Raw genomic sequence first — 27,318 nt, 5'->3', positions numbered from 1 at the left:
CAAGGATTTATTTTTTGCATAATTGTATCTTAATAAAAGAAGTCATTATTTGTGATAAAGGGAATATAATTATAAAACTAATTAATATTGTTAATCTTTATAAATAAAGTCATCACTCATACCAACTTTTTTCTTCCTGTAAGGACTTGAAGCCACATTAAACAGGATATCTTCACCTACTCTGTTTGGAAATGACATTTCTAGTGTTCTCCTCACAACTCAAAATCAGACACCCAATCGCTTCCGGTTTAAGGTTGGTTTTTATTTATAAAGAGGAGTTAATCATGAAAGGCAGTGATCAGCACACCTTTCATCTTACCAAGACATTTTCCCTTTTAAGAAATATTTATTCTACAGCAAAGGACTGATTGGACTAGTTATCCCACTTCCCTGAGCCTGTTTGCTGAAATGTAACATAAGAACAGTTGTCCAGCAGTTGTTTTTGAAGAATTTCATAATATAGTCAATGTAAAATATTGGATAAGGTGTCTTGAGAAGAATAAACACTCGATAAACTTTAAATTTTTATTCTTTCAACCCCACACTATGATGAAGAATTAGTTTAAAATTGGAGCAACATACTAATTGTGCTGTATAAATGGGACTTTTACTTACTTAGTTCTTTTTACTGGTATCACTTTTATTCATGATTTTAAACAAACTAATTCCTACTATTTTTTAAGCAAGTAATATACTTGTATGGTCTTTTGGATTTGGAAGTGAAAACAACACCATATCCTTTGTATAGTACTTTTTTAAAGCAATTTCACAGGAATTAAGAGTTTTTTTTAGCAAAATTTAAAATCTTCGTGGAATTTCTAAGGGGATGACCACTGAAAAGCAATAAGAATAATTAAATTCACAAAAATACAGTATTCAAGAATAAATATTTAGTAATATCATTAATTTTTCTATATTTTTCAGTCAATAAAATTCTTTATATTATATATATTACTTTTATAACCAATTCTATATTCCTTGACAATTTTTACAATTCTGTGCATAACCATTCAACAATGTTAAAATTAAGTTTATGCCTAGATTAATATCTCCTCTATTAAATTATTAAGTTTAGTATTTTTTTATTCAAAACTTGAATTTGATACTTAATTCAGAATTGGAAAGTGAAATAATGATTTTGAATCAAATAATGCTGATTTGTTTAAATCTTTGCAGATTACTGATCCGAATAATAGAAGATATGAAGTTCCTCATCAGTTTGTAGGAGAATTTACTGGAACCGCGGCTTCTGATCCGTTGTATGATGTGCAGGTTACAGAGAATCCATTTAGCATCAAAGTTATTAGAAAAAGCAATATGAAAACTTTGTAAGTATCTTATTTTACATTTCTACAAGGTTAAATAACTGGTCAATTTTATTCTATTATTATAGAATTAGAAAGTCTTAATTTTAAGGCATTTTCAGAAAAAATAATTTTCCTCCCCAAAGTAGGCGAGTATACATCCTTAAAAAGATTATAATGGAAAACGGGTTTTATTTCCTGTGGATGAAAGGTATGAGAAGGTGAATGAAAATGTACCATTTGGGGCCAAAGGTGGAAGTAAAGAGCATCACTGAGAATTTTAACCTTTATATTTTTACATAACTAGAACTCCTATTGTGTCCTTTCCCCATTGTTTATTGTATTCTGTTGCCAGTTTGAGGATCAGATAGTTACTATTCAGAAAGGGGCTAATTCCTATAGTAATATTAAAGGACTTCATATATGCGTATATGATGGATATATATATGTATATATATATATGAAAAATATATATTAAATTAAATATTGCCTGAATGCCTTCATTATGAATGTATTTTGGGGGATATTTGTGGCAAGGGATTTAATAATTTTCAAAGTAAATGCTCTCATGTCTCTAAGAAGGTTAATTAAGCAGTTGTCAAGATCAAATCGTAGCAATTACTTTTCTTAAATATAGTTTAATAATTTGCAATAGATATTATGTTAAATCATGAAAGTATTAAATACCATTTAACATTTCTTGTAGTATGTATTTGATATGCATCAAACATACAGTCTTTTTCATTTTGGAAAAATCATTTTGAACTTAAAATATATGTTAGAGGTGTGAAAGCCAATATGATACTATATTTTAAAACTGTGTCTCTGGAGCAAGGCAGAACTGGGTTTGAAATCTGGCTCCACTTCTTACCAGCTTGTCACCTTAGAAAACATGAATTAATTTTCCCTATTTATATTATTTATAAAATGGAACTGATAATGGTAGTTATGCTTTAAGATTGTTATAAAGATTCAAGAAAGAATGTGTACAAAGAATCATATTGGTGGTGATGAAACAAATTGTGTTGATGGAATTAACAAATGCTATTTATGATGTAATTCATATATTCCCAAGAAATGATCACAGCCCAAGATTGACATATTTTAAATGAAATATTCTGGATGATAACATAGACCCTTCTTTGGTAGGACATTTGTATGTCTAGATCATTCATTTATTTATTTTGTTGTACAGGTTTGACACCAGCATTGGTCCCCTGGTATACTCTGACCAATATTTACAGATCTCAACCAAACTTCCCAGTGAATATATCTATGGTATTGGGGAACATATTCATAAGAGATTTCGTCATGATTTAAACTGGAAAACATGGCCAATTTTTACTCGTGATCAACCTCCTGGTAATGTAAGGAACTATTTTTTTTAATAAATAAAATTTTAATAAATAAAACATATTGGAGCAGATAATAATTTTAGCCTATTTGAAGCCATCATTTATTGATGTCAGTGATAGCTAATCGAGAAGTCTATTTACTTTAGGGGTAAGAATTTATAGTAAAGTCCTAAATGAACTCAAAAAATAACCAACAGATTTCATGAATGCTTAAATAGGTTTATTTAGTTTATGAATGTTTTCTTTTGATTTTGATTTTTATATTTTGTCATTCCCTTTTCAGTCATTCTCATGCTTAAACTTATCTGTGACAGGGCACCTGGATGGTACAGTTGGTTGAGTGGCTGAGCGTCTGACTGTTCATCTCAGCTCAGGTCTTGATCTCGCAGTTGTGAGTTCAAGCCCCATGTTGGTTTCTATGCTGGTCATGGAGCTTACTTAAGAAACAAAAGCAAACACAAACAAAAAAATCTATCCACGGCTAGTCCATGCACTAGAATCATTCTAAATGCCAGCTGTGTTCTTTATCACTTTGTATGATGCGGTGTGTGCCTATCTGTTGGACATCATTTGTACATCTGTGTCTGTTTCTTCCTCCCCCATAACAGATGACACTCTTCCATAGGTTTAAATATTTGCACAGGGATCAGTTCCCTTTGTAAGTCCTGAATCTCGAGGTTCTTTATCATTTGTACAATAAGTCGCTGAGCACTGATTTCAAGTTTGACCTCCTAAGAACATCTCCCAAATTCCCCCATGCAGAATTAGTCTTTACTTTCTACCTTTATTTATATTTTAGTATGACAATCACCGCAGGTTAGTATTTGTGTTCGTATTTGTCTATACTTCTAAAATATGAGATTCTTCAGGACAAAGACCCTATCATTAAGAAAATTATTTTTTTATCGATTCATGATTGCTTTGAGTCAATGCTTAGTGATTTTTAAAATGCCAATACTAACTGTTTCATTCCCAAAATTGAATAAGTGCATTGTTGCTTGAAAGCAACAATTTGGTAGAGAACTACTACTAGTAAACTACTAATAATGATTCTACCAATCTTTTTTTATAGCATCACTATCTGTGATGAACACTTAATAGACACGAGGCTGAGAAGTTTCATAGCTATTTTCTTGTAGTATATTTCCATATATCTCTCCTTTGAACTTCCATATCCAGCCAGGAACTCTTTTTTTCTTTTACTTTTCAAGTGTATTTGCAGTTGGCCTCAACCACTTCACATACTCATTAGCTTTTAGCAAACATACTGCAGATGATGAACATCATCTTGTGATTCCCTGAAGTGCTTGGGCACACATGGGGCATAATGAACAAATATGCCATTTTCTTAACATTAATAGCTTATTAAAGCTCACTTAATCATAATAAAACATTTAAGAAAGTTATCTATTCATAGTTTAATGAATATATTATGTTATATATTTTATGTATTAACATATAATCAAAATAAGTTAATTTTTATGCTACAGTGTCTCATATGTTATATATAGTTAATTAGTATAGTGATATGAGGAGTAAATTACAGAAACAAATTGGACTAGATAAAGACCATTTTAAATATATAATTTTTAAAATTTTAAATGTATTTTAAAAATTAATTTTCAAATTTTTGCCTTACAGAATAATTATAATTTATATGGCCATCAAACATTCTTCATGTGCATTGAAGATAATTCTGGAAAGTCATTTGGTGTTTTCTTAATGAACAGCAATGCAATGGGTAAGAGTAATTTATCTGATAATATATTTAAATGAGGTTTAACTTGAGGGGGCTCCTGGGTGGCTCAGTCGTTAAGCATCTGCCTTCTGCTCATTAAGCATCTGCCTTCTGCTCAGGGCGTGGTCCCGGAATTCTGGGATCGAGCCAGACATCAGGCTCCTCCACTGGGAGCCTGCTTCTTCCTCTCCCACTCCCCCTGCTGTGTTCCCTCTCTCGCTGGCTGTCTCTCTCTCTGTCAAATAAATAAATAAAATCTTCAAAATGAATGAATGAATGAATGAATGAATAAATAAATAAATAAATAAATAAATGAGGTTTAACTTGAAATGTTAGAACTGCTCTCTTATTCCAGTCATAGGTATTGTATGTCAGAGTAAGCTCTATTGTTAATGGTTTAGTATGTGAGATTATTACAAGCAGCTTTCGTAGTTAGTATGACAATGGAATTTTGTATATCAATGCTTCTGTTTTGGGAAGAGTGTACTATGTTGTGACATTCAGGCACTTTCTTTTCCCTTCAGAGCAACATTGAAACACAGCCACGAAAATGATTGTTCCTATTTTTACAGCCTCACTTGTTAAGATAAGTTAATATACCACTACAGCCAAAAAGAGAAAGGTCCATATAGGGAGAGAAAGAAGGAAGATTAATTTTTTAGTTTATCACAATTCAAGTAATGTAGAATCTTTTTTAAATGTTGTGAGTGCAATACCAATGTTTAACAGATGAATCAGTGATAATAAAAAGCTACAAAGTTGAACAATGTCCCAGCAAGAACTATGTATTCTTTGGTTATCCAGGCAATTATTGTCTATATTGAAAAAAAAAATAAAAACTTTTATATTTTTTTTCTTAGATATTAACATGTGATAATATGATCTGTTAGAGATTCTTTAATTAAAATAACTAATTGAAATGCAATTTTAGAAAAAAGTATTTTTGTTGTAAAAGGACTGATCCCTTGCTATGTAGTTTTCAGGGAAAGATTTTGCCAACATCCATAAAAAGAAACATCTGGGATATCCTATCATAAATCTCATATATGGTGGCATTCTATTTTTCTCTTATATTCTTCCTATTTTCAGTATCTTATTTTACCTTAATTATTTAAAAAACAGTGTAAAAATATGTGGTTAATATGAAGCATTGTACTTTATCGCTATGTGTATTTTTAATATTTATATATGCTTCTCCAATTTTATTTGTAGAAATTTTCATCCAGCCTACTCCAATAGTAACTTACAGAGTTATTGGTGGAATTCTGGACTTTTACGTCTTTCTAGGAGATACACCAGAGCAAGTAGTTCAACAGTATCAAGAGGTTTGTTTTACATCTATTTTATAAAACACTTTTCTTTCATCTCACATGTCTAGTTTTATTTAAGATATCTGGGGCCTCTTAGCTAAATATATTTTTAAATCTTACCATTTTTCAGGTATGAGTAGGTGGTTGGTTTTTTTTTTTCCAATACCATGAAGCCTATGTATGTATTAAATGTCTTTACTTCTGATATCAAATCGTTTCTTGCTTCTAGGCAGCTGAGTTCAGGAGTTGGATTTCTTTGAAATGTTGCATATTAAATCTTTACTTATTTGTGATCTCCTTTTATGGGATAAAGCAAAAGGAAGTATCTGACCTTTAGGGCTGAGTATAGGCAACAGATTTATAGGTCATTCACCCATTTGATAAAAATCCTAAAGGCAAGTGAGTTAAAAGGAAGGCTAGAGAAATTTGCTGTTAATACCCAGTAGGTAAACACCAGGTAAATTGGCTCTGATGCTTAGGCGTAGACAGGGGAATTTTGAAACATAGTCTCAAGTCTCATATCTTCTCTCTAAGCAACTCTTGCTCTCCTATTAAATAATGTTTTCACATGCCTAAGTCCTAGATGGGTCTTAGGGAGGTAAGGAATCCAGGGCCTACCTTGAGCTGGCTTCTAAAATATAACTCTGTATTCCTCCTATATAATTATTTTATACAATTGTTCTCCTGTGACTGTGGGTATGGAAAAATAAATTCCTTTTATTGGCATAAGACTAAAAGATTATGCCTATTTTTAAAATCTTATTTTATTGCTATATCTTTGACATACAATTCCCATTTGCTAAAGCGATGTTAAAGGAGAAGTAATTACTGTCAAAACTTTCTTTAATTAGGATCCAAAAACGTGAAATGAGAGTAGGTAGGGTTTTACACGAGTAAATAATTTATAGTCTAACAATTCCCAAATTGCTATTAATAAGTATGCGTTTCAGAAAAGCACACAAAATTTACAGTCTATAATACTAACATAATTACAGTGTTAGGTTGAGCTTTATACAGACTTTGGGTATGGTTACTACACCATCAAAACAGTGGATAGCACATTTTTGAAAGAATTTGACACTAACTTTGTGAGATTTAGCTGGGATTGTTGTCTGTTACATGCTGAATACAGTCTGTGGTCAGCAGTAGCTGGGTTTGAGTTATGAATGGTGTTTGAATGCAGCATACGGAGAGTATAGTAGCACACTTGTTTACATCATTTTATGGGTAGCCTTGCAGAGGCTTGATTTGAGCAATAAGATACAATAGTGCTGTAGAATACAGCACAATTAACCACTAAGGCATTTAAGTGAGGTTTAAGTTATGTAAAGAGTAGGCAAAAGAAACTTTATTTTTTGTTTGAAGAAAAAAACATTTTTTTCTGTACAAGCTAAACCATTAGAGGTCTTAATATATGATGGCTAATTGAACATAATAATAAAAACATAATAAAAAAATTAAAAAAGTAAAATTTAATTCATCTGACTGACCAAATAGTTTTAAAAATGTTTATAAAGTGTAAGATAAATAATATATGAATTAATATGATAGATAATATTTTGTATACTTTTAATCAAAATAAATTATGTCATATATGTGTATAATACACAAAGACATTTCAATTACATGTTCAAATCTTCAGTGAAATTCCATGAAACGTAAGGTGTTTATGAAATGGGTTTAAAAATGCTAATTTTTTGAGAGTTTTGATACTAATTTATTTTTAAAATAAATTTAATGTTTAATGAGTAGAATACAATAACCCAATACAAGTAATTTTTTAAAAATGTTACATTGTAGTTTTTTAGACATATGCGCCTTATTTTAAAAACCATCATGCCAATAAAGTCTTATATTATAGTGTCTTCATACAACCTAATACTCAGTTTTAGTGAAAATAATTACTATTAGTTGCACCCATATTTCCACATGCCAAATTGTCTCCTCTCTTATGGTGACACACTGGTATGCTGTTGCTGTGCACCGAGCTTGTTTGGGCCACAGAGAATGAGAGAGGAGACTCTATTTGGCACAGGGGAGAAGCCCTGCCCGTGAATGAAATAAGTACTTGATAAAATAATTGGGTCGGAGCCTTACAGAACATATATTTTATTAATATTTTGAAAATATTGATATTTCAAAAAGGGGAAAAATAAGTTTCAAAATATAAGGGGTTAGAAATTGTATAGTTTTAAACATTTTTTTTGTTACGTGGGGACCATTCATTCCCTCATTAATTCATTCTGTTGCTACAGGAGGTGAGAGTGTGGTGGGACAATTTTCTTTTTCTCTTTGATGCTATTTTTATATTCTCTTTTTTAACTTTCCATGCTGGGAAAAATACACCTTTGCAAATGCAACTTTCTTAAGAGCTAACTTTCTAACTTTTTATCACAAAATAAACAAAGATGAGTGACAAAACACAAAGCGTTTTGTAATAAAGTTCTAACAGAACATCCAGGACACAGAATTCAGGTAACACTAAATCTTTGTTCCAAATATGTAATTTAACTTAAATAAATAACTAGAGAAAACAGAGTAAGAAGCATATTAATAATAATTTTAATCCTCTTTGTTGAAATTAATCAAATATCCGTTTACTTCAAGTTCATTGGCCGACCAGCAATGCCAGCATATTGGAGTCTTGGATTCCAGCTGAGTCGCTGGAATTATAAGTCGCTTGATGTAGTGAAAGAAGTGGTACAAAGAAATCGGGATGCTGGCATACCATTTGTAAGTGGGATGAAGGGCTTGTGGGAATATGCACGTTAGATATTATCACATAATAATAAATGTAGGATATTGTCAGCATTATACATAATATGATACGATGATATAAATATGGATTATTAATCTGCATTTTAAGGATAAAGTCTTTCTAAAATCCATACATAAGGCCGGGTCTTCTTGAAATTTTAAGAACTGATTATGAGTTATACTAGAACAGAATCCAAGTTTAACTGTGAACATCACATTCAGTTTTTTAAATGTAGACTTTTTTATAGCCGATATCCTTTTTAAGGTAAAAAATATTTAGGGGCATCTGGGTGACTCAGTCGGTTACGCGTCTGACTCTTGGTTTCAGATCAGATCCTGATCTCGCAGTTGTGGGATCTCGCAGTTGTGGGATCCGGTTCTGTGCTCAGTGTGGAGTCTGCTTCAGATTCTCTCTCTCTCTCAAATAAACAAACAAAATCTTTAAAAGAATATTTAAAGTATTTTATGTAATATGTATTTTTTTTTAATTTTATTTGAGACAGTGTGAGAGAGAGAATGAGAGGGAGGAGGGTCAGAGGGAGAAGCAGACTCTCTGCTTAGCAGGGAGCCCTGACAATTTGGGGCCCCATCCTGAGACTCTGGTGAAGAGGAAAATTACCTAGAGCAGACCCAGGCCAGGAGGCCCCAGAAGATGGAAAGTTACTAACAACAAGCTAGAGATAACCAGAAGCCCTACTGGGAGCAAGAGATAACCAGCCGTTTCTGCTTGTATAAACAGGCTTTCTGCCACAGGCTCCCTGCACTACTGTTCCCGCCCGAAACAGCCCCCACCCCCCCAGTTTAAACCCACCTACCAGCTGTGAGCATAGCCCTTGGAACCTGACTGCCTGCAGTCCCCTGTAAAAGCCCTATAACCCCGCTGCCTGGGACCCAGAATTTCGAGCACGAGCTCATCTGGGTCCACTGGCATAAAATAAATATGAGTTCTCCCACTTCTCCGAGTGTCCTTGGTCTTTCACTGGTCTGATTTTAATTTTTCCGCAACACTGGGATCATGACTGAGCAGAAGGCAGATGCTTAATTGACTGAGCCACCTAGGCGCCTCTATGTTTTGTTTTCCATACAATGATTCCCATATATAAAACATAATACTTATCCAGTGATCATCACTGAAACAAGTGTGAATAATCATTTAATGCTTTTGTACTTTAGAATTTAAAAAATTACTTTTATAAAAAATTACAACTGTGGTTTTAGTGAAATAGAAGAGATCTAAGTACATTTACATTTTAATCATTATATTTATAATACAAATTCATTGGACTTAAAGGTTGAAGTGATTAGAGTTCTTTCAGTACTATTTATTGAAATATACTCTACTAATTTTCAGGATACACAGGTCACTGATATTGACTATATGGAAGCCAAGAAAGACTTCACTTATGATAAAGTTGCATTTCAGGGGCTCCCTGAATTTGTTCAAGATTTACATGACCATGGACAGAAATATGTCATCATCTTGGTAATGACATTATATATTAATATGTTTTTAGTATTCACACATTTGTAACTTAGGAGATTTTCTATAGTTTCTTCTTTCTATTATTAGGACCCTGCAATTTCCATAGATAAGCTTACCAATGGAGCGGCATATGAGACCTACGATAGGGGAACCGCAAAAAATGTGTGGGTAAATGAATCAGATGGGACTACAGCACTTATTGGAGAGGTAAATTATGATATTCATTAAAGTTGTGTTGAGATTTTCTATTGTGCAATCACAAGGTTTTTATAAGAGAGTGTGTGTGTGTGTGTGTGTGTGTATTTGCTTTCAAATCTGTACTTGGTATTTTAATTGTGTAAAGAAATTTTAGACAGAGGAAATATTTCAATGATCTCTAAAACAGTTTTTGTAACAAGGCAGGTAATTTTCAGTGCTATACACAAAAAAAAAACTGACAAAATATAATTTAGATGACAAAATTCTAATAATTTGATGTAAAATAATTACTTATATAAATTGAATAATTTTATGCTGAGTATTAAATTTTATGATTTACATTTAATCCTCACAGTAAGATAATGAGATAGCTATAGTTAGAATTCTTACTTTATAGGTGAAAAAAGTGAATTTAAGAAAGGTAGAGAAACGTTCCTGATGTCACAGAGCTAATAAAAGCAGAATCAGGAAACAGATTACATCCCCAATGCACAATTTTAACCAGAACAAACATTCTTTTGGAGACAACTTTATAAGACATATCAAAAACTGTAAGGTCTAGATATATTGACCTGGTAATTTCACTTCTGTAATTTAATCAAAGGAAATAAAATGAGATAATGTCAATTGATTAAAAAAACATGTTTATTGTAGAATTATTTACAATAATGAAGAATACCGTAACCATCACATTTCCTTACATTCATCGAAGTCAGAATTTCTGCTGAAAGTCTTATTCAGATAATTATGAGCTCCATCAGGAAATAAAAGCCAAATTTTTTCTTCATAATGCCTGTTAATATCTTACAGAATATACTTTGTTAAGGTCTGCTCCATTTGATATGGACGGATCAGATAGCCGATATGGACGGATCAGATAGCCAATATGCATAATTTGTATATAAAACAATATGATTTATTTCAGTTCATCTGAAATTGAATTTCTTTTGCCTGTCATTATTCTAAGTAAGAAGTAGATAATTTGAAGAAGCATGATCATAAAGACACAGCATAGTGTGTATGGTGTTTTATAGCATAGACTCAGATATGTGATTGCTGTGTTTGAATTCTTTCTGTGACACATATTAGTGGTGCAGTCTTAAAAAATGTATTTAACTTCTCTGTTTATCACTTCTCTCATCTGTGAAGTGGGTTTAATTATAGTAAATAACTCATCTGTTAAGTGGTGATTAAAAAATAATACCTCTCTCCTACAGTTCTAGTGAAGATTAAATGAGCTAATAATTATAAAAATGCTTGGAACATTACCTAGCACATAACAAGTGTCATATTCTCATTTATTAAATAAAAAATACATACACAAAGACTTTTTTTAACTTAAATTTCTTGGAAGCAAATGCCTTTGGAAATTAAATTGTGTACTTCTTTTATCAGACAATGAATATATTATGTAATTTTTATTTTTTTTTTAACCTAACCTATTAGGATGCTAAGAAATAAACTTAGCTGCAGTCAAAAGAGCAACCTCATTCCATGCTCATATTTTTGCCTTCCTAAATGCTTTATGGTCTTTCTCTCTACTTTACTGTCACTTAAATGCATTTTAAAGTGGGCCCAAGATTATTATAAGCATAGATGGTACATGGATCACATATACCTAAGGAAGTACAATATTATAACTTTAATATTTGTTTTTACTATTCTCCACTAACTTTGTATTATTACTTATTTTTCCTTTTTTATATGTATATTTGTGAATGATCTGTTTTTTAGGTATGGCCAGGATTAACAGTATACCCTGATTTTACTAATCCAAACTGCATAGATTGGTGGGCAGACGAATGCAACATTTTCTATCAAGAAGTGAAATATGATGGACTTTGGATTGTAAGTAGCTATTTTAAACCCATAATTTTGGACAATTAACATAGAATTATTTTTCTATAAAATCATTATTCAGTTGACAAGGTATAGTTTGTAATGTATTGAACATGAAATTAAAAACTGTAACAATATTTTTCTAGAATGTATAAATTCATACCTGTCATGTTCCTGAGTTAGAAAAGAGTAAAAACTAAAAACTGTAAATTCATAGTTTTCTTCTTCAGTAATGCACTTTATAGAATAAATTTCAGTTTTGTCACTAAGGTGCTATATTTTTATGACTCATAATTTATGTTTGAAAATAGGTAACAAGATTTGGAGATAAAGAGTGCAATTCTAAAAATATTTATTATGGTCTACAGTATTCAAATGATTGCAGCGATGTGGACTGTAATAATAAATAAGCTCTCAACCTTCAGACTTTCTTTTTAGTAATTTATGGGATAGAACAAAGCAAAATTGTAATAGGCTGTTTTATCTCAAAATAATCAACAACAGCAACAACCAAAATCCTAGGTTGCTAGTAAAGTTATGAAAGTAAAATGCTAATGTTTCAAAGTTTCTTTGAATTACGTTTTATACCTGTAACTATTGATGGCTTGCTTCTGGGTTTATTGTATAGAGTGATACTGGATGATAGTCAGTGGTTTAGTGGCTTTTGTTATGGCAACCGCAATCACATTGGGGAATGAAACTACTTGGTGATCCCTATTCTGTGTTTCAGGAAAAAAAAAAAAAAAGTCTAATAAACCAGAATACAGAGAGACCATCAGGGATTTTGTTCAAAGATATTACAACTGCACAGAGTTTCGGAAGGAGATAATGGATGTCCTAGGGATAGCTATACTTTTCTTTGGCTACTTGGTTACACAATATCTCTACTTTCATGAATTGCTCATTTTTCATTCAGTGATTATTTCTTCAATCAGTTACTTAGTTAACAAGTGTTTACTTTGCACCATTAATATATCAGGTATGTTGTAGAGAATACAAAGAGGAAAATTATGTTTTTAGCTGAACATGGAATTGAATTAGAGGTTAGGATAACCTTCAGGATTATCCGTGATGAATAGAATGAAGATGGAGAAGCTTTAGTTATTTGACATAAAATTAGTGAGATCACAATAACACCTAGCTGCTGATAGAAATAACAAAAATTTGCATTCCAATCTTGAGGTTTTTGTTTTTGTTTTTTCTTGTTGTTCAGTTTTGTTTTGAATTATAGTCCCAATTTCAATGTATTATATAAGTTAAATGTTTCTAGATTTTTAGTTTTTTTTTTTTGTATGTTTTATTTTGTTATAGTTTTTGTTTTTGCTTAGGAAAGGGTTTGAGTCCATTAGAGGAGAGTAGCAGTATAAATGACACTTTAGGAATAGTAAAAGAGAATCTGACTGTGCTGTACATAGAGAATACTTCATTTCCTATATCCACTGAAGACAAATACTTGATTCATCTCCAAAGAAAGGGAGGGGATGGGACAAGGAAGAGCATCTGAGAAAGGCAGAGTTGTTCTCATACTAATACATAAGCATTTGACTAAGCTTAAAAAACAAAACACGTGATAATCAGTATGATTTCAAAGCTCACTAAACACCACTGAATTAATTTATATGATGTATAAGCAGCGGTTATACTGCTTCAAACTCTTATTTGAATAACTGCCAAATCCTACTGCTAAATTGTTTCCTTAATTCTTTCATTTTCTTCAGATTATTTGTTCTGATAGAATGAACAGACAGTAAAAAGAAATATTGTTATTTAACTGCTGAAATTTTATTTTCATGTCAAATTTAAAAATAGTGTTATAATTTACTAGATTTCTAATTTAAATTCCATGCTAATGTTTTGAATTTTAACTTTAAGTATTAAAACCACTTTGGAAAATTATGTGAGCTTAATGGTCATTGAAAAATAGATTTTTGCATATAAACATATACTTGAATTATCTTTTTTTACATCATTCTTGAGATAATCTTCTAATACTTGAGAAGTAAGAGCCCAATGCATTTGGTATAATTAGGACTGAAGCTGTGATTTCAAAATAAAAGCATTAATCAATGTTTTTAAAATTCAAAGATCACTTCCACTTTTTCTGAATAAATATCCATATTGTTGTGATCATGTTGTTATGATTTCATTCTTAAAAATCTAATAAGCAGAATTCTTCCATAAAGAAGCTCAATAATTTAATATATAGTACAAGAAATGTAAAATTCAATGAGAAGATATATTCAAACAATTCATATATTCAAATAACTAGGGACTTATTTGGTTATATTCTCTCTACATTTTATAGGATTCTTATAATAATTGAGTTATTTTTTAAATTATTTGAAAAATTGGGCTATTTCTATTTAGATTGAACTTGAATGTGGAGCTATGAAATGCCAACAGATTTTTTAAAAATTTTTATTAGGCACCAAACTTTTATACACAATTTTCAATGGATTTTAAAGAAAAGAACCTTCAGAAACAACCCTAGAAATGGTGTTGACAATTCCTAGGAATGCTCATTACTTGATTTGGGATAATTTGAATGATACTTGAATATCTGTAGGTGTACTTATTACTATCAATTCCTGAGGCCTTTTCCTCGCTCCTTCCACCGCTTTGAATCTGCTCATTGTAATATTAAAAATACTAATTGAGTTTGTTTTTACATGACATTAAATACATAAAACATCACTTAAATAATGTGTCTAAGTTAGAGAAAAATGTTTTCAGACTTTTCAAAAGTGCAAATATACAAAATGCATTAAAAAAGATACAAATAAATTCTATTGTATTTTGTGTAATATGTTTAATATATTCATAATCCAATCTTGCCAGTAGACAGGATATTAAAAAATAATCAAATAGGGGCGCCTGGGTAGCGCAGTCGTTAAAGCGTCTGCCTTCGGCTCAGGGCGTGATCCTGGCGATTAGGGATCGAGTCCCACATCAGGCTCTTCCGCTATGAGCCTGCTTCTTCCTCTCCCACTCCCGCTGCTGTGTTCCCTCTCTCGCTGGCTGTCTCTCTGTCACATAAATAAATAAAATCTTAAAAAAAAAAAAAATCAAATAGCAAATACTGTATTTGTTGTAAAATATGGTTAAAATCATATAAAGTTGTTTATTTTTTCCTTTAGTGGTTAATACATTTATTTTTTTTTGAGTACATAAGACTTTCCCTTATGTTGTAAACTGGTGAAATAATGTATTTGATTTAATCTTGTTTACATGGTTGTATGATAAAACAAATATTTTTATTTTTTTAAAGTTTTTATTTAAATTCTAGTTAGTGAACATACAGTGTAATATTGATGATTAAACAAATCTTTTGATCCATTTTCATGTGAAATATATTAATTTTTCTTTAAAAATTGTTTATTCTTAATTACATAAATATTGCCTATTTGGATTGAATGCTGGAAGATCTTGTGAATTTTATTGCAAATTTGCAAATACATAATTCAAATAGAATAACATAAATTTCATAGTTAAATGTTTTGCCTTTTATTTTCTCAAGAATAATTATATACAAAAGATGTTACTTTAGAAAAAGTCTCAAAGTTTAAAATAATGCAACTCAATTCCCAATTATGAATTTCAGCAGTAGAAGTTGTTTTTAAATTTAACTGGTGGATTTGTGAAGAAAAAATACTTAAGTTCACCTAAAATTATTGACTGTGTAACTGTAGTATCTCTTTGTATTAATTTTATTGGACATAGGAAAACAAAATTGAATCAGGTAATTTCAATAAAATAACCCCAATACTTTAAAATAACTGTATAATTTTTCTTCTTTATGACTATGAGGAAAATATTTGGGAAATGGAAACATTTACCTTTTAATATCTGTTATCAAAATGAGAAATTTATTTTGTTCCTCCCTTGAGCAACCTTAATTTTTCACATTAATTCCATCTAAGCGTGATGTGGATGGAAGAAGGGAAGAGTAATAAAGAAAATATATTTCTTCTGAGGAAAACAAAATTAACAAGGGACTTGCCTGAGTGTGAAGCCTCTGTGAGAGCAGAGACTGCATATCACAGAGACGTGGAAAATAAAGTTCAAAAATGTGTGGAAGTCCTTCAATGCAATTAACAGAGCAGGAGAAGAAATTCAGTATTTCTTGAGCACGTGTAGTGTGATATATGATTTTATATACGTTATCTTTTTCATTCAAAGGCTTTATTTAAATTTACGGTCACAGAACTAGTATGTGGCAAGACAATATTGGGGCCTAGGTTTGCATGGCAAAAAAATCTATAAACACAGCTCTGCCTCCAAGAGATGTTTAGGTCACTGGTTTTTATACTGTGGTCCAGCTGCCCTAGGGTTCCTTGAGACTCTTTCAGGGATTCAGTAAGGTAGTAACTATTTTCATTAGAATACTAAAATGATATTTACCTTTTTTCATTTTCATTCTCTTATGAGAGTGTAGGAATCGAGGGCTATGCAAAAAGTGCTGTGCCTAGCTGCCAGCAACGCTCATCATAGAAACTAGATAAATGTCAGTGGAAATGAGTGAACTATGTTGAATAAATGAATGTGCTAGAAATGGGTACAGTGGTGGACTCAGTGCGAAAACTGATACAACTATTTAGAGAATACAGTTGCTTAATACTTGTAATGTAATTAATGTTTTATATGTATAATTAAAATTAGGCAAATAAAAACATTTGGGTTATATACAACCCCTGAATCCCATCTAAGATGCTTCTGTTATTACTTAAAATCTGTACTTCTTCACATTATATCCATTCAGGACATGAATGAAGTTTCCAGCTTTATTCAAGGTTCAAAGGAAGGATGCGAAAGCAACAAACTAAATTATCCACCTTTTACTCCTGGTAAATTTTATTTGGTTCTTTACTGACCATTAACTGAGAATAATTTTCCCTGTTGACTGGTAAATTCTAGCATGTATTTCTAAATCACAAACTTTGATACAATTTTGAGACCCTGAAATCACTGATTTTTTTTTTTTTTTTTGCTGGTTTTTGTTTTACTTTTGGGCCTAAATTTTTATGCTTAAGAAAAGGAGAATGATTTTAAATTTTAGTATTGCATATTGACTTTCTTGATCACTGATAAATTGCCCATGTTAAATAATTAATGAAAAGAAACAAAATTTGTTTGAAATTGTAATTTAGATGATCAGATTCTTTCCATGAGCACTATACTGTAAGTCTGTACAGTTTTTAGAATGAACCTAATGTGAATAGTTACATCTCACATATTCTAACATGTAACAGATTTACATGTATGAGCGTTTCAGCAGGGGGGACAGTGGCGGGTTGGGGTAACTGGGTGATGGGTATTAAAGAGGGCATGTGTTGTGATGAGCACTGGGTGTTATACACAACTAATGAATCGTTGAACATTACATCAAAAACTAATGTTGTACTCTATGTTGGCTAACTGAACATAATAAAAAATAAATTATATTTAAATAAACGAAGCTCTAAAGCTTTGAAATGGGTGTATATTTATATGATGCATAATACAAATGGGTATATTTCTCTCTGTATATTTTTAAAGGGTGTTTTTTCTATGGGTTTATTCAGTACTGAAATTTGGAATCAGAATATTTATTAGTATAAGTGCAAACCGTACAATCAATAGGAATAGGGTTTAGAACTTCGTTTCAGTTGTCTTTCATTTTTTTAAACCAAATATGATCTCACATAGCACATTATGAAGTTTACAATGGCAAAATATCTCTTAAAAATTATTTCTTACATATTTTTTCTAAGATATTCTTGACAAACTCCTGTATTCCAAAACAATTTGCATGGATGCTGTGCAATACTGGGGGAAGCAGTATGATGTTCACAGCCTCTATGGGTACAGCATGGCTATAGCCACAGAGAAGTAAGTGTAATTTCATTCAGAAACCTTTTTCACATTTATTGTGTAGAGATGTATGTTATAATTTCCTAATATAGTTGGAAAATGGCAAGAATAAGAAAACAAAGTATTTTCGTGGTAAAAAATTAGGGCATTAAAAACACCAGTACTCTTACTAATCTTCATGAATTTGGAACTTAGTTAATCAAGAATTATGTGGTGTATGTATTAAACTGTGATTCTTTTTTAATTCATAGATTTAAATTATGCCTCAACGTTTTGATTCAGTTTGCTATCTCTGAATATAATGGCATTCTAAGTATGAACTTCACAATTGGCCTGGGAGCATGGTGTTTCTAAATAAGTCTTTATTTTTCAAAATCAAGGGTTTCAATTAAAATGTAATTTTCTATGTAGTATCTCCCAAAGTAATTTTCTAAGGCAGTGTGTCATTGTATATAAAGTAGAAACAATTTAAAAAATAAAGGAAGGGAACAATCATATCTTGATTGCCTACTATTTTCCAAGCATTATATAAGTACATATAAAGCAATTGTCAATAAAACCCAGATCCTGATCTCAATACATTTTTAATTTTCTTGTAATTAAGTAACCACAATCAAGTTTAATGCAAACCCACATTTGTCTAGTCCCAAGACATACCATGATATTACAGCTTTTATACACGATCTTCATAGTATTTATTTCACTTTTTAAACTCAGTAAAGCATTATATATTGAAGTGTATAAATACACAAATTCCAGAAAAAAAAGGCAATACTATAGTTCAATATTGTAAAGATAATAATTTAGAATAGCCACCTGAGAATAACATGTTTTTACTAAGGTAGTCTGGATAATCTTATATACTAAATCAAACTTTTGTATCTTTCCTTGAATATTTCCCATTAATGGAAAAAAGTTATCATTAATACTCAAATACCAGTAGAATGAGATGAATAATACTAGTAGTTGTGGATAGTAAACTTCTAGAAACAAACAAACTAAAATGCCACTCAAATATGTAACTTTTATCCCAACATCACATGCTAATATTTGAAAATACAGATATTAATATATCATTAGCATCATTGTGCCACAAAAATGTGTACAGAGTTCAAGTTCAGTTTATGAAATTTTATATTATAAAGGAATTTCAATGAGTTTAGACTATATATATTAAAAACAAATGTTGAGTGGATACAAAAAACATGTTTATTTAATTTGATAAAGAAAACCAAAGTCTGAACCACTTCTCATGGATTTCCTTTCTCTGTTTGATTGGAATGTATTTAAATAAGTAAATATTGATAATAAATACCAAATTGGTATGAAAGATTGATAAAATATTTATATTTCTATAAAAATAAATCTTATTTATTAATTTACTTTTATTTTTAGAGCTGTAGAAAAAGTTTTTCCTAATAAGAGAAGCTTTATTCTCACCCGGTCAACTTTTGCTGGGTCTGGACACTATGCTGCACATTGGCTAGGAGACAATACTGCTTCATGGGAACAAATGGAATGGTCTATCGCAGGGATGCTGGAGTTCAGTTTGTTTGGAATACCACTGGTAAGCAATTTCATACAGTGTTATTTATTAAAAAATGTGAATTACTGTTACTTTTGTAATATTATTATCTTAAAGATTTTCAATAAAATGACTAAAGGTATGTTGCAGAGAAATTCATTCCTTATTCTTAGGGAATTTATGAGAAAAATAAGAATATGGATGATGTCTATAACATTCAAGCTATTAGAATGAGAAAATAGAATAAATAAAATCAAACAAATCAAAATAATACCAAAACGAATACCAATTTGTTACCAATAGAAAAAGCTTACATGATATATATAAAGTACCAGATAAGATGGTAGGGAAAAACCCAAATATATTGGTAATAAAGGTAAATGTCAAAAATCTAAATATATTTAAAATACTAGATTGTCAGTTTAGGTTAAAAAACAATAAAGCTATTTCCTCTATTTAAAAGATAAGAAAATAAAAGAAAAGTAAAAAAATAAAGACAGAGAAAGTCTCAAAATGTTGAGTGGAGAAAATTTAGGCAATTCTAAACATAAAAAATCTCATGTCTCTATATCAAGCAAAAAAAGTACACAGTGTTGATATTCAACACCAAAGAAGGCCACTTTACATAAAAAGAAATAATGTAAAATGTGTTAAGAAATTACAGAGATCACTTATTCTTTCATATACACAAAACAAAATGAAAACCAAAAACCAGCCAAACAAAAACAACAACAAAAGCTACACTCACTCACACACACACACACACACACACACACACACACACACACACACACACAGAGTCTTGACACTGGAAATTAAAAAACACATTATCAAATGATTTGTGAGTCAAAAAATAAACTGAATGGAAATGGAAGGGGGGGAAAGTCCTTATAATTGAACACTCACAATTATGCTTTGTATCAAAACTGTGAGATATCAGCTAAATTTATTTTAGAGGAAAACTCGTAGCCTTAAATGCTTAGATTTAAAGCAAAGAAATGCTGAATATTAGTGAGTAAAGTGAATTGATTAAGATAATGGGGAAAAAAACAGAATAAAACTAAAGAAAGAAGTAGGCAATGAAAATAAGAGAAGACATTAAGACAATAAAAGTAAAGTTTCTAGAGAAAACTTAACAAAGTGAAATTACAAAGGTGATTTTGAAAATGAATAAAATACAGCATTTTCAGCAGTTTTATCTGAAAAAGAAGGAAAAAAATAAGCAATCTTATAATTTATTTTAAGATAATGTGTTATTTATAATAGCAAGCAATTAACATACAACAGCCAGAAGTAAATATTAAAACTAAATGTGGACTTTTTTGAGAAAATTTTAAATAACTAAAAAAATTAAATATATGTCATCTTCATAGATAATAAGGTTTAGTATATTAGAAATACACATTCTTCCCAAACTATTATCCATGTTCGTGTTATTCCAATTTAAACTATAAGGTGAATTTGGGGAACATCAAGGATTATTTAAACTTCATGTGGAGAGCAATGCAATTTAAAGAAGTAGAAAAGAGCTTCAGGATTTACCCCATGTGATAAAACAGTAATAAACACAATGATATTTGTTTCTGTATATTCGAATAGAATAATACAGCAAAATAAGATATAGGCCCATGCATTAATGAAATATGTAAACTGATAGCACTTGCGTTATAGCTCAGTGAAGAAAGTATCAAATATTCATATGCGCAGTAGATTATCCATTTAAAAAAAATTGGTCCATGCCTCACACCATACACAAAAATCAATCTCAGATGGAGTAAAGATCTATGTGTGAAAAGTAAACCTTAGACATATTAGAAGAAAATATGAATAATTCTGTGAGGTTAGGGGAATAATTTCTTAAACAGATCACAGAAGGCACAAATAATAAAGAAACATAAATTTGGCTACAACAAAGTGAAAAAAAACTTGTTCTTTAAAAGACTATTTTAAAAGTTAAAAATAAGTTGCCCACATACCAGGAAATGAGATTTTCAATTAATATAGCCAATAAATGACTAATACTCAATTTAAAGTACCTACTATAAATCTGTAGAAGGTAAAAATAGTAGAAAAATTAGGGAAAGATGTAAATAGATAATTCTGTAGAAAGAGAAACCCATATGGACTCAGTAAAAATATGAAAACTTTCTCAACTTCCCTAGTAATCAGAGAAATGCAACTAAAAACTTTGGTGAAGTATACATTTTGTGTGTGTGTGTATATATATATATATATATATATATATATATATATATATATATGGCAAAAATTAAAAGTCTGAAAATAACAGGAATTGGCAAGAAATGGAATAATGGAAATTTTCATGTACTGTCATTATGTTTACAAATGGTTACAACCAGTTTTGATTAAACAATGTGTATTTCCAATAAGCCAGGAAAATGATCTTGAAACTATTTATATATATAATACCATAGAAGAGGAGTAAGTTTTTTAAAATATTAACAAAGAAACCTATATGTAAAACTTACAGGAGCACTTTTCATAGTTATGAAGTCCCATATTATAGAAAACTAGAACTAAATGTTCACATTTAACACAAGTGAATCTCACAAAAATAATGCTTTGAGAAAAAAATGAAATGCTGTGTTATCCATACAATATGCCATTTATATAAAGTTAGTAAACATGCAAAACAATATTATATATTGTTTATGGGTACTTACATACTATTTAGAAAAATAAAGAAATGCTTGTAAACATTTACATAAATGTAAACATACTAAGTTAAGAATAGTAGTTTTTTCTGGAGGGACTTTAAAGAGGAATGAAATTTTATATGGCTACATGTTAGGCAACATTTTTTACTATTTTCTTATTACAGTAATTACTATAAGTGAAAAAAATAAACTCATAGGAGGTGAGTTTTGTATTAAGAAACAACACATCTTAATAATAAAATTTCACATTGTATATTGAGTTAATGATTAGATCAAAGCAGAAAGTAAAACATGAGACTAACGATGTATAAAGAGGCAATGAAAAAAAGTAAAATAATGCAATTAAAGGCAAGTATGTAGCAAAAATGGAAAATATAACACTATGTTAAGGAAGAATATATAAAGACGGTAAAACAAAAAGATCGTTAAGTAATGTAGATTAATTGGTTGAGGCATAAAATGTGATGCTATGGGCAAATTTGAGACTCTTACACTATGAATAATAGATATATTTGTTATTTAGGTTGGAGCGGACATCTGTGGATTTGTGGCTGAAACCACAGAAGAGCTTTGCAGAAGGTGGATGCAGCTTGGGGCATTTTATCCATTTTCCAGGAACCATAATGCTGATGGGTATGAGGTAAATGTCTCTTGTTCTCCATGTTTTTAAATAAAACCGAATTCTAGTTTTAGCAATGTACTTAAATTTTTATCTATAGAAGATATAGTCTGAAAGTTTGCAGCGTAATTTGTAAAGAAGAGTTAGAAGTCCTCACCTCAAGGCCTATAAATATTTTATATATTAAAAAAATGGTCAAATAAGGAAATCATGAAATGCAATGGTGTCACAACATAAATATTTTATTTAAGCCTAAAGCATATACAAGTGTGTTCCATCACTTTAATTTAAAATAATTTAATATTTAAAATTAAAGCCAAAGCTTTTTGAATCTGTGTTCTAACAATGTAAGTTCCACGTAACTTTCACAAAAAATATAATGTAGTAATAAGGATTTCCAGCTTTTGTTCTATTAAAGAAACACAAGAAATTCAAGAGACTTGAAAAGTAGTTTGAGTCCAGAGTCTTTGTATAATAAGTAAAACTGGAGAGATAGGTTGGGAAAAATAAAACTAACACATGCATCTGAACTGATGGTAGCAGAAGTACAAGGACATACTGAGCTCTTCTACCACCCCTATGAACTCAGCGTGCTCTGGGCTCTCAGAGACAAATTTCTCAGAGGAAATGGGGAAATTAAGTGAAACCATTAAATCAATTAAGTGCATGTTAGTTGAGAAATTATTCACTGTTCACCCACTGGTTAAATATGGAGCCATTAATCCTGTTTGAGAAGAGGGACAATCACTCAGAGCTCTGCCTGGAAGGAGGCATGACAGAACAGAAGGAAAAGGTATAAATTGGGGATTAGTCATTTCCTTCTCCACCTAAATGGTGCTTTGAAGAAATGTGTGCTCATGGGAGATGCTGATATGAATTACATTACACCGTGTGTTCATTTCTATCTTCCAAAAGCAGATGCCAAGACAGAGGGGTTAGAGATTTATTGGTGAAATACTTGTGAAGGATAAAGGGAAGGGAGCAGGGAAAAATGAAGAGAGCCTTCATATCAAAAATTGGGGTCTGAATCTGGTGAAGATGAAGGCAAGGAATGAGGGATTTTAGGGAGAGTCACATACTGCAGCCCAATTCTAAGGAAGTTTTCAGGTGACCATTGGAAAATGGAATGAGCCTGAATAGTACCTTCACATGCTCACTGATTAGCTGCGAGCAGCCAAAGGGAAATATCTTCAGGGTAAAAGGATGGTGAATCCAGAGAGGCAGTAGGAGATCTAAGCAGGTTTGCTGGTGTTGCTGCAGCTGCACTAAGAGAGTCCACTGATCTAGCCTGGGCACAGCAGGAAGGCTGTCCTTCAAGTTACAAGCCCATGTGCTGGGCAGGCAGTCTGTTCCCTGTATCTCCGGGCCAGTAGACTACCTGGGCTTTTTCTTCTGATGGCAACCACGAGGCACAAGGCAGTTAAGTCCTCAGGCAAGCACATTTCAAGCCTTTACATGAATGCGTCACATGTACTAAGACTCCATTGGCCAGAATATGTCACTTAGCTGAGCACAAAGTCAGGAGATGGGGGAGTACACTCCACCTTTAGTGGTAGGAACTGCAGAATTACACAGTGAAGGTTGTGTGTACAAGGGAACTGAAAATTAGAGCCAATAATGCAATCTTCCACAAATAATATAGGTGAAAAATTCTTTCTTAAAATATAATTTCATCTCTAACTAGATTTACATGAAAAATGTCCAGTTTAAAATAAATTCAATTAAAACATATATCCAAATGAAACATAAAAAATAAAAATACTTATATACTTTGATGATGAAAGAAGAACAATTTCAAATTTTTATAAACAAGCTAAAATATATATAATTTGCTTTTTAAAAATAGATTAAGTGTATCTTTTTTAATTTTCATTCATTATTTTAGCTTTTTTATTTCAATGTCTCTTTTTATTCCATAGCATCAGGATCCAGCATTTTTTGGGCAGAATTCTCTTTTGGTTAATTCATCAAGGCACTATTTGAATATTCGCTATACCTTACTACCTTTCCTCTATACTCTGTTTTACAAAGCCCACATGTTTGGAGAAACAGTAGCAAGGCCAGTTCTTCATGAGTGAGTACTGTGTTCAAGAATTTTAATATCTTTCAAATTATATTCAGACATATATTGAAAAATTAATGGAGAGTAATCAAGATGTCAAATAGATTTCTCTTGTTTTACATCCATATAAATCATTTGATGAACTATGGAATGATAGTAGTAAATAAATATAATTAATAATTGGACAAGATTAAGCTAGAAATGCGGGAATTAAATAGAACTTAAAAGGAAAACAATATATAGGATATATTAGGGAGATTATATTAGTAAGATTAAATATGCAGTTATTGAAGACATATTACATATATATTGTCAAAATCATCTAACTATAGATAAACAGTTTAGTATAGTTGCAGAGAAATTAATTGTGTCTTTGTATATCATGAGCAAAGCAAGAACTTTCCTCAAGAAATGACTAAAGACCCTTTCAAATCCAGGTTAAAACAGGAATTTATAATGAGAAATTTAAATAGAAGAAAGTAGAATTTGAAAGATTTCTGGTACCTTACAAACTTATCTTAGAGGAGAAAATGAATTAAGCAGAATAGTTATTTATTACAAATAATAAGTAACCTTATCATATCTGATAGATTTTTTTGAGCCCAGATGAACTAATTTCCTCCCTCCTTCCTTCCTTCTTTCTTGAGTGTCATATGAACCATAGGGTATAAGAACCATAGATTCAAAATGACATGTCAAACAAGTAAAATTAAAGCTAATAATTATTGCTAGGAAAAAACCTGAAATGATAAACCAAACAAAGATTTGGATAAACTTATTTTTTATCTTTATATTGTAAACATTGTCATTATGAAGCGAATTGTCATTCTTAGGTTTTATGAAGATACGAATGCCTGGATTGAGGACACTCAGTTCCTATGGGGGCCCGCACTACTTATTACTCCTGTCTTGAAAGAGGTAGGTCTTACGATTTTAATAAATTTATTGCTTTTAAAGGACACTTTATAACCAAATCCACACAAAATTATAAAAAAGACTTAGTAATAAATGTTACTTAACTTGACTGCTTCAACCTGATAAATGTTGAATACTAAAATGTAGAAGAAATTCTGAAAAATTATAAAAATGTTAAGTAGATTTATGCTTTTCAAATATATAATACGTAACTGGGGAGAAGAAAATTATACAAAATTAATATTCTTCTAAAAAAGAAAGCTTTACTTATGGAATCAAAATCAAACTCATAGTAATAACAATGAACTCTCATTTAACTAGATACAGACATATGTCAATAGACATTGAAATTTTGCTAAATTGTAAATAAAGAGGAACTTGAAAGTAGCTGATCATATGAAAATATTGAAAATATAGTGGAGTGAGTTTTTTGGTTTTTACCCATTATTTAGAAGTCTGTATGCCCATGGAAATATACAGAAATGAATGTGTATGCATTTGCAATTACTATGTAGATTATAACAATACAATGCATTTTTTTAGTTGCTACTTAAATTAATTTCAACTTTGCTTTTGGTGTGGTTTATATTATTATATAAAACTAGTGAAATAGCCTTTTGATTATTATTTATAGAAAAAATTGGAGTGTATCAGTACAAAGGAAGATTTTTTCTTGACTATTAAAACCCAACTTATTATTTGATATGATACTCTTCTGAGAAGTATTAAAGTAAACAAATAAAAAGTGTATAAATTATCATGCTTTATTTTAGGGAGCAGATACAGTGAGTGCATACATCCCTAATGCTACTTGGTATGATTATGAAACTGTAAGTAACCTTAATATAATAATAGACTCAAAAGGATTATACTGTCAAACATCTGTATGTGGAAACTTACTTCCCAACACGTAGCATATCTGTTTTCAGCATTTGTGTTATTATTATTAAAAAAAAGAATAATTCCAAATTTGAATAGTGTGTAAAATTTGTGCAGGTATACATGTTTTGTTGCATATGAGCAAGTATGTTTGTTGCATGTGATTAATATAAACTTATATTCTTTAGTATAAAGAATTATATTATTCATTTTTAAATTGTGGAAATAAAAGTCAGGAGTAATTTCAGGAAGGAGTGGTGACTTATTTTGATGTGCTTCCTACTTTATATATTTATCTTATTGGAAGAAATGAATTATTGAGCTAATGGTAAGCATTTGTGGCATACTCGAGTTTGGGAAAGATTTTCATTTCAACCTTGAAAAGGCAACATTGTAGCATTCATATACAACCTATTTTTTTAATTGACTAAGACCTTTTGAGAGTATTTATTTTAAAAGGTATTATTTTGCATATCACTTATATTTGCTAAGCAGACCCTTTATTTTTATAGAAACGATTTTTATTTCATTTTATTTTTAAAAAATATTTTATTTAAGAGAGAGAGTGAGAGAGAGAGAGAGAGCAGGAGTGGGGAGAGAGGCAGAGGGAGAGAGAGAAGCAGATTCCTGGCTGAGCAGGGTGGCTGATGCAGGGCTTCATCCCAGAACCCTGAGATCGTGACCTGAGCTTAACCGTCTGAGCTGAACTGTGACCTGAGCTTAACCGTCTGAGCTGAACTGTGACCTGAGCTTAACCGGCTGAGCTGAACTGTGACCTGAGCTTAACCGTCTGAGCTGAACTGTGA

General features: G+C 30.9%; 1 protein-coding gene across 1 annotated transcript in view; it reads left to right on the top strand.

The window, feature by feature from the left end:
- SI (sucrase-isomaltase) overlaps positions 1-27,318 on the top strand; it is a 92,056-nt gene that overhangs the window by 8,301 nt on the left and 56,437 nt on the right. Inside the window, exons 5-20 of the mRNA XM_045811199.2 lie at positions 144-253; positions 1,177-1,328; positions 2,500-2,671; positions 4,301-4,400; positions 5,610-5,722; positions 8,315-8,440; positions 9,816-9,947; positions 10,035-10,154; positions 11,880-11,993; positions 16,744-16,828; positions 17,735-17,852; positions 19,230-19,401; positions 22,561-22,677; positions 24,576-24,730; positions 25,552-25,636; positions 26,407-26,463. Of these exons, the coding sequence (XP_045667155.2) occupies positions 144-253; positions 1,177-1,328; positions 2,500-2,671; positions 4,301-4,400; positions 5,610-5,722; positions 8,315-8,440; positions 9,816-9,947; positions 10,035-10,154; positions 11,880-11,993; positions 16,744-16,828; positions 17,735-17,852; positions 19,230-19,401; positions 22,561-22,677; positions 24,576-24,730; positions 25,552-25,636; positions 26,407-26,463 (1,928 nt within the window). The remainder of the gene's footprint in view (positions 1-143; positions 254-1,176; positions 1,329-2,499; positions 2,672-4,300; positions 4,401-5,609; positions 5,723-8,314; positions 8,441-9,815; positions 9,948-10,034; positions 10,155-11,879; positions 11,994-16,743; positions 16,829-17,734; positions 17,853-19,229; positions 19,402-22,560; positions 22,678-24,575; positions 24,731-25,551; positions 25,637-26,406; positions 26,464-27,318) is intronic.

The sequence above is a fragment of the Ursus americanus genome, chromosome 20, assembly GCF_024610735.1.
Source record: "Ursus americanus isolate L20-20 chromosome 20, mUrsAme1.1.p, whole genome shotgun sequence".
Lineage (NCBI taxonomy): Eukaryota > Metazoa > Chordata > Mammalia > Carnivora > Ursidae > Ursus > Ursus americanus.
The sequence above is the reverse complement of the archived record's forward strand: the minus strand, read 5'-3'. Positions and strand labels throughout refer to the sequence as shown.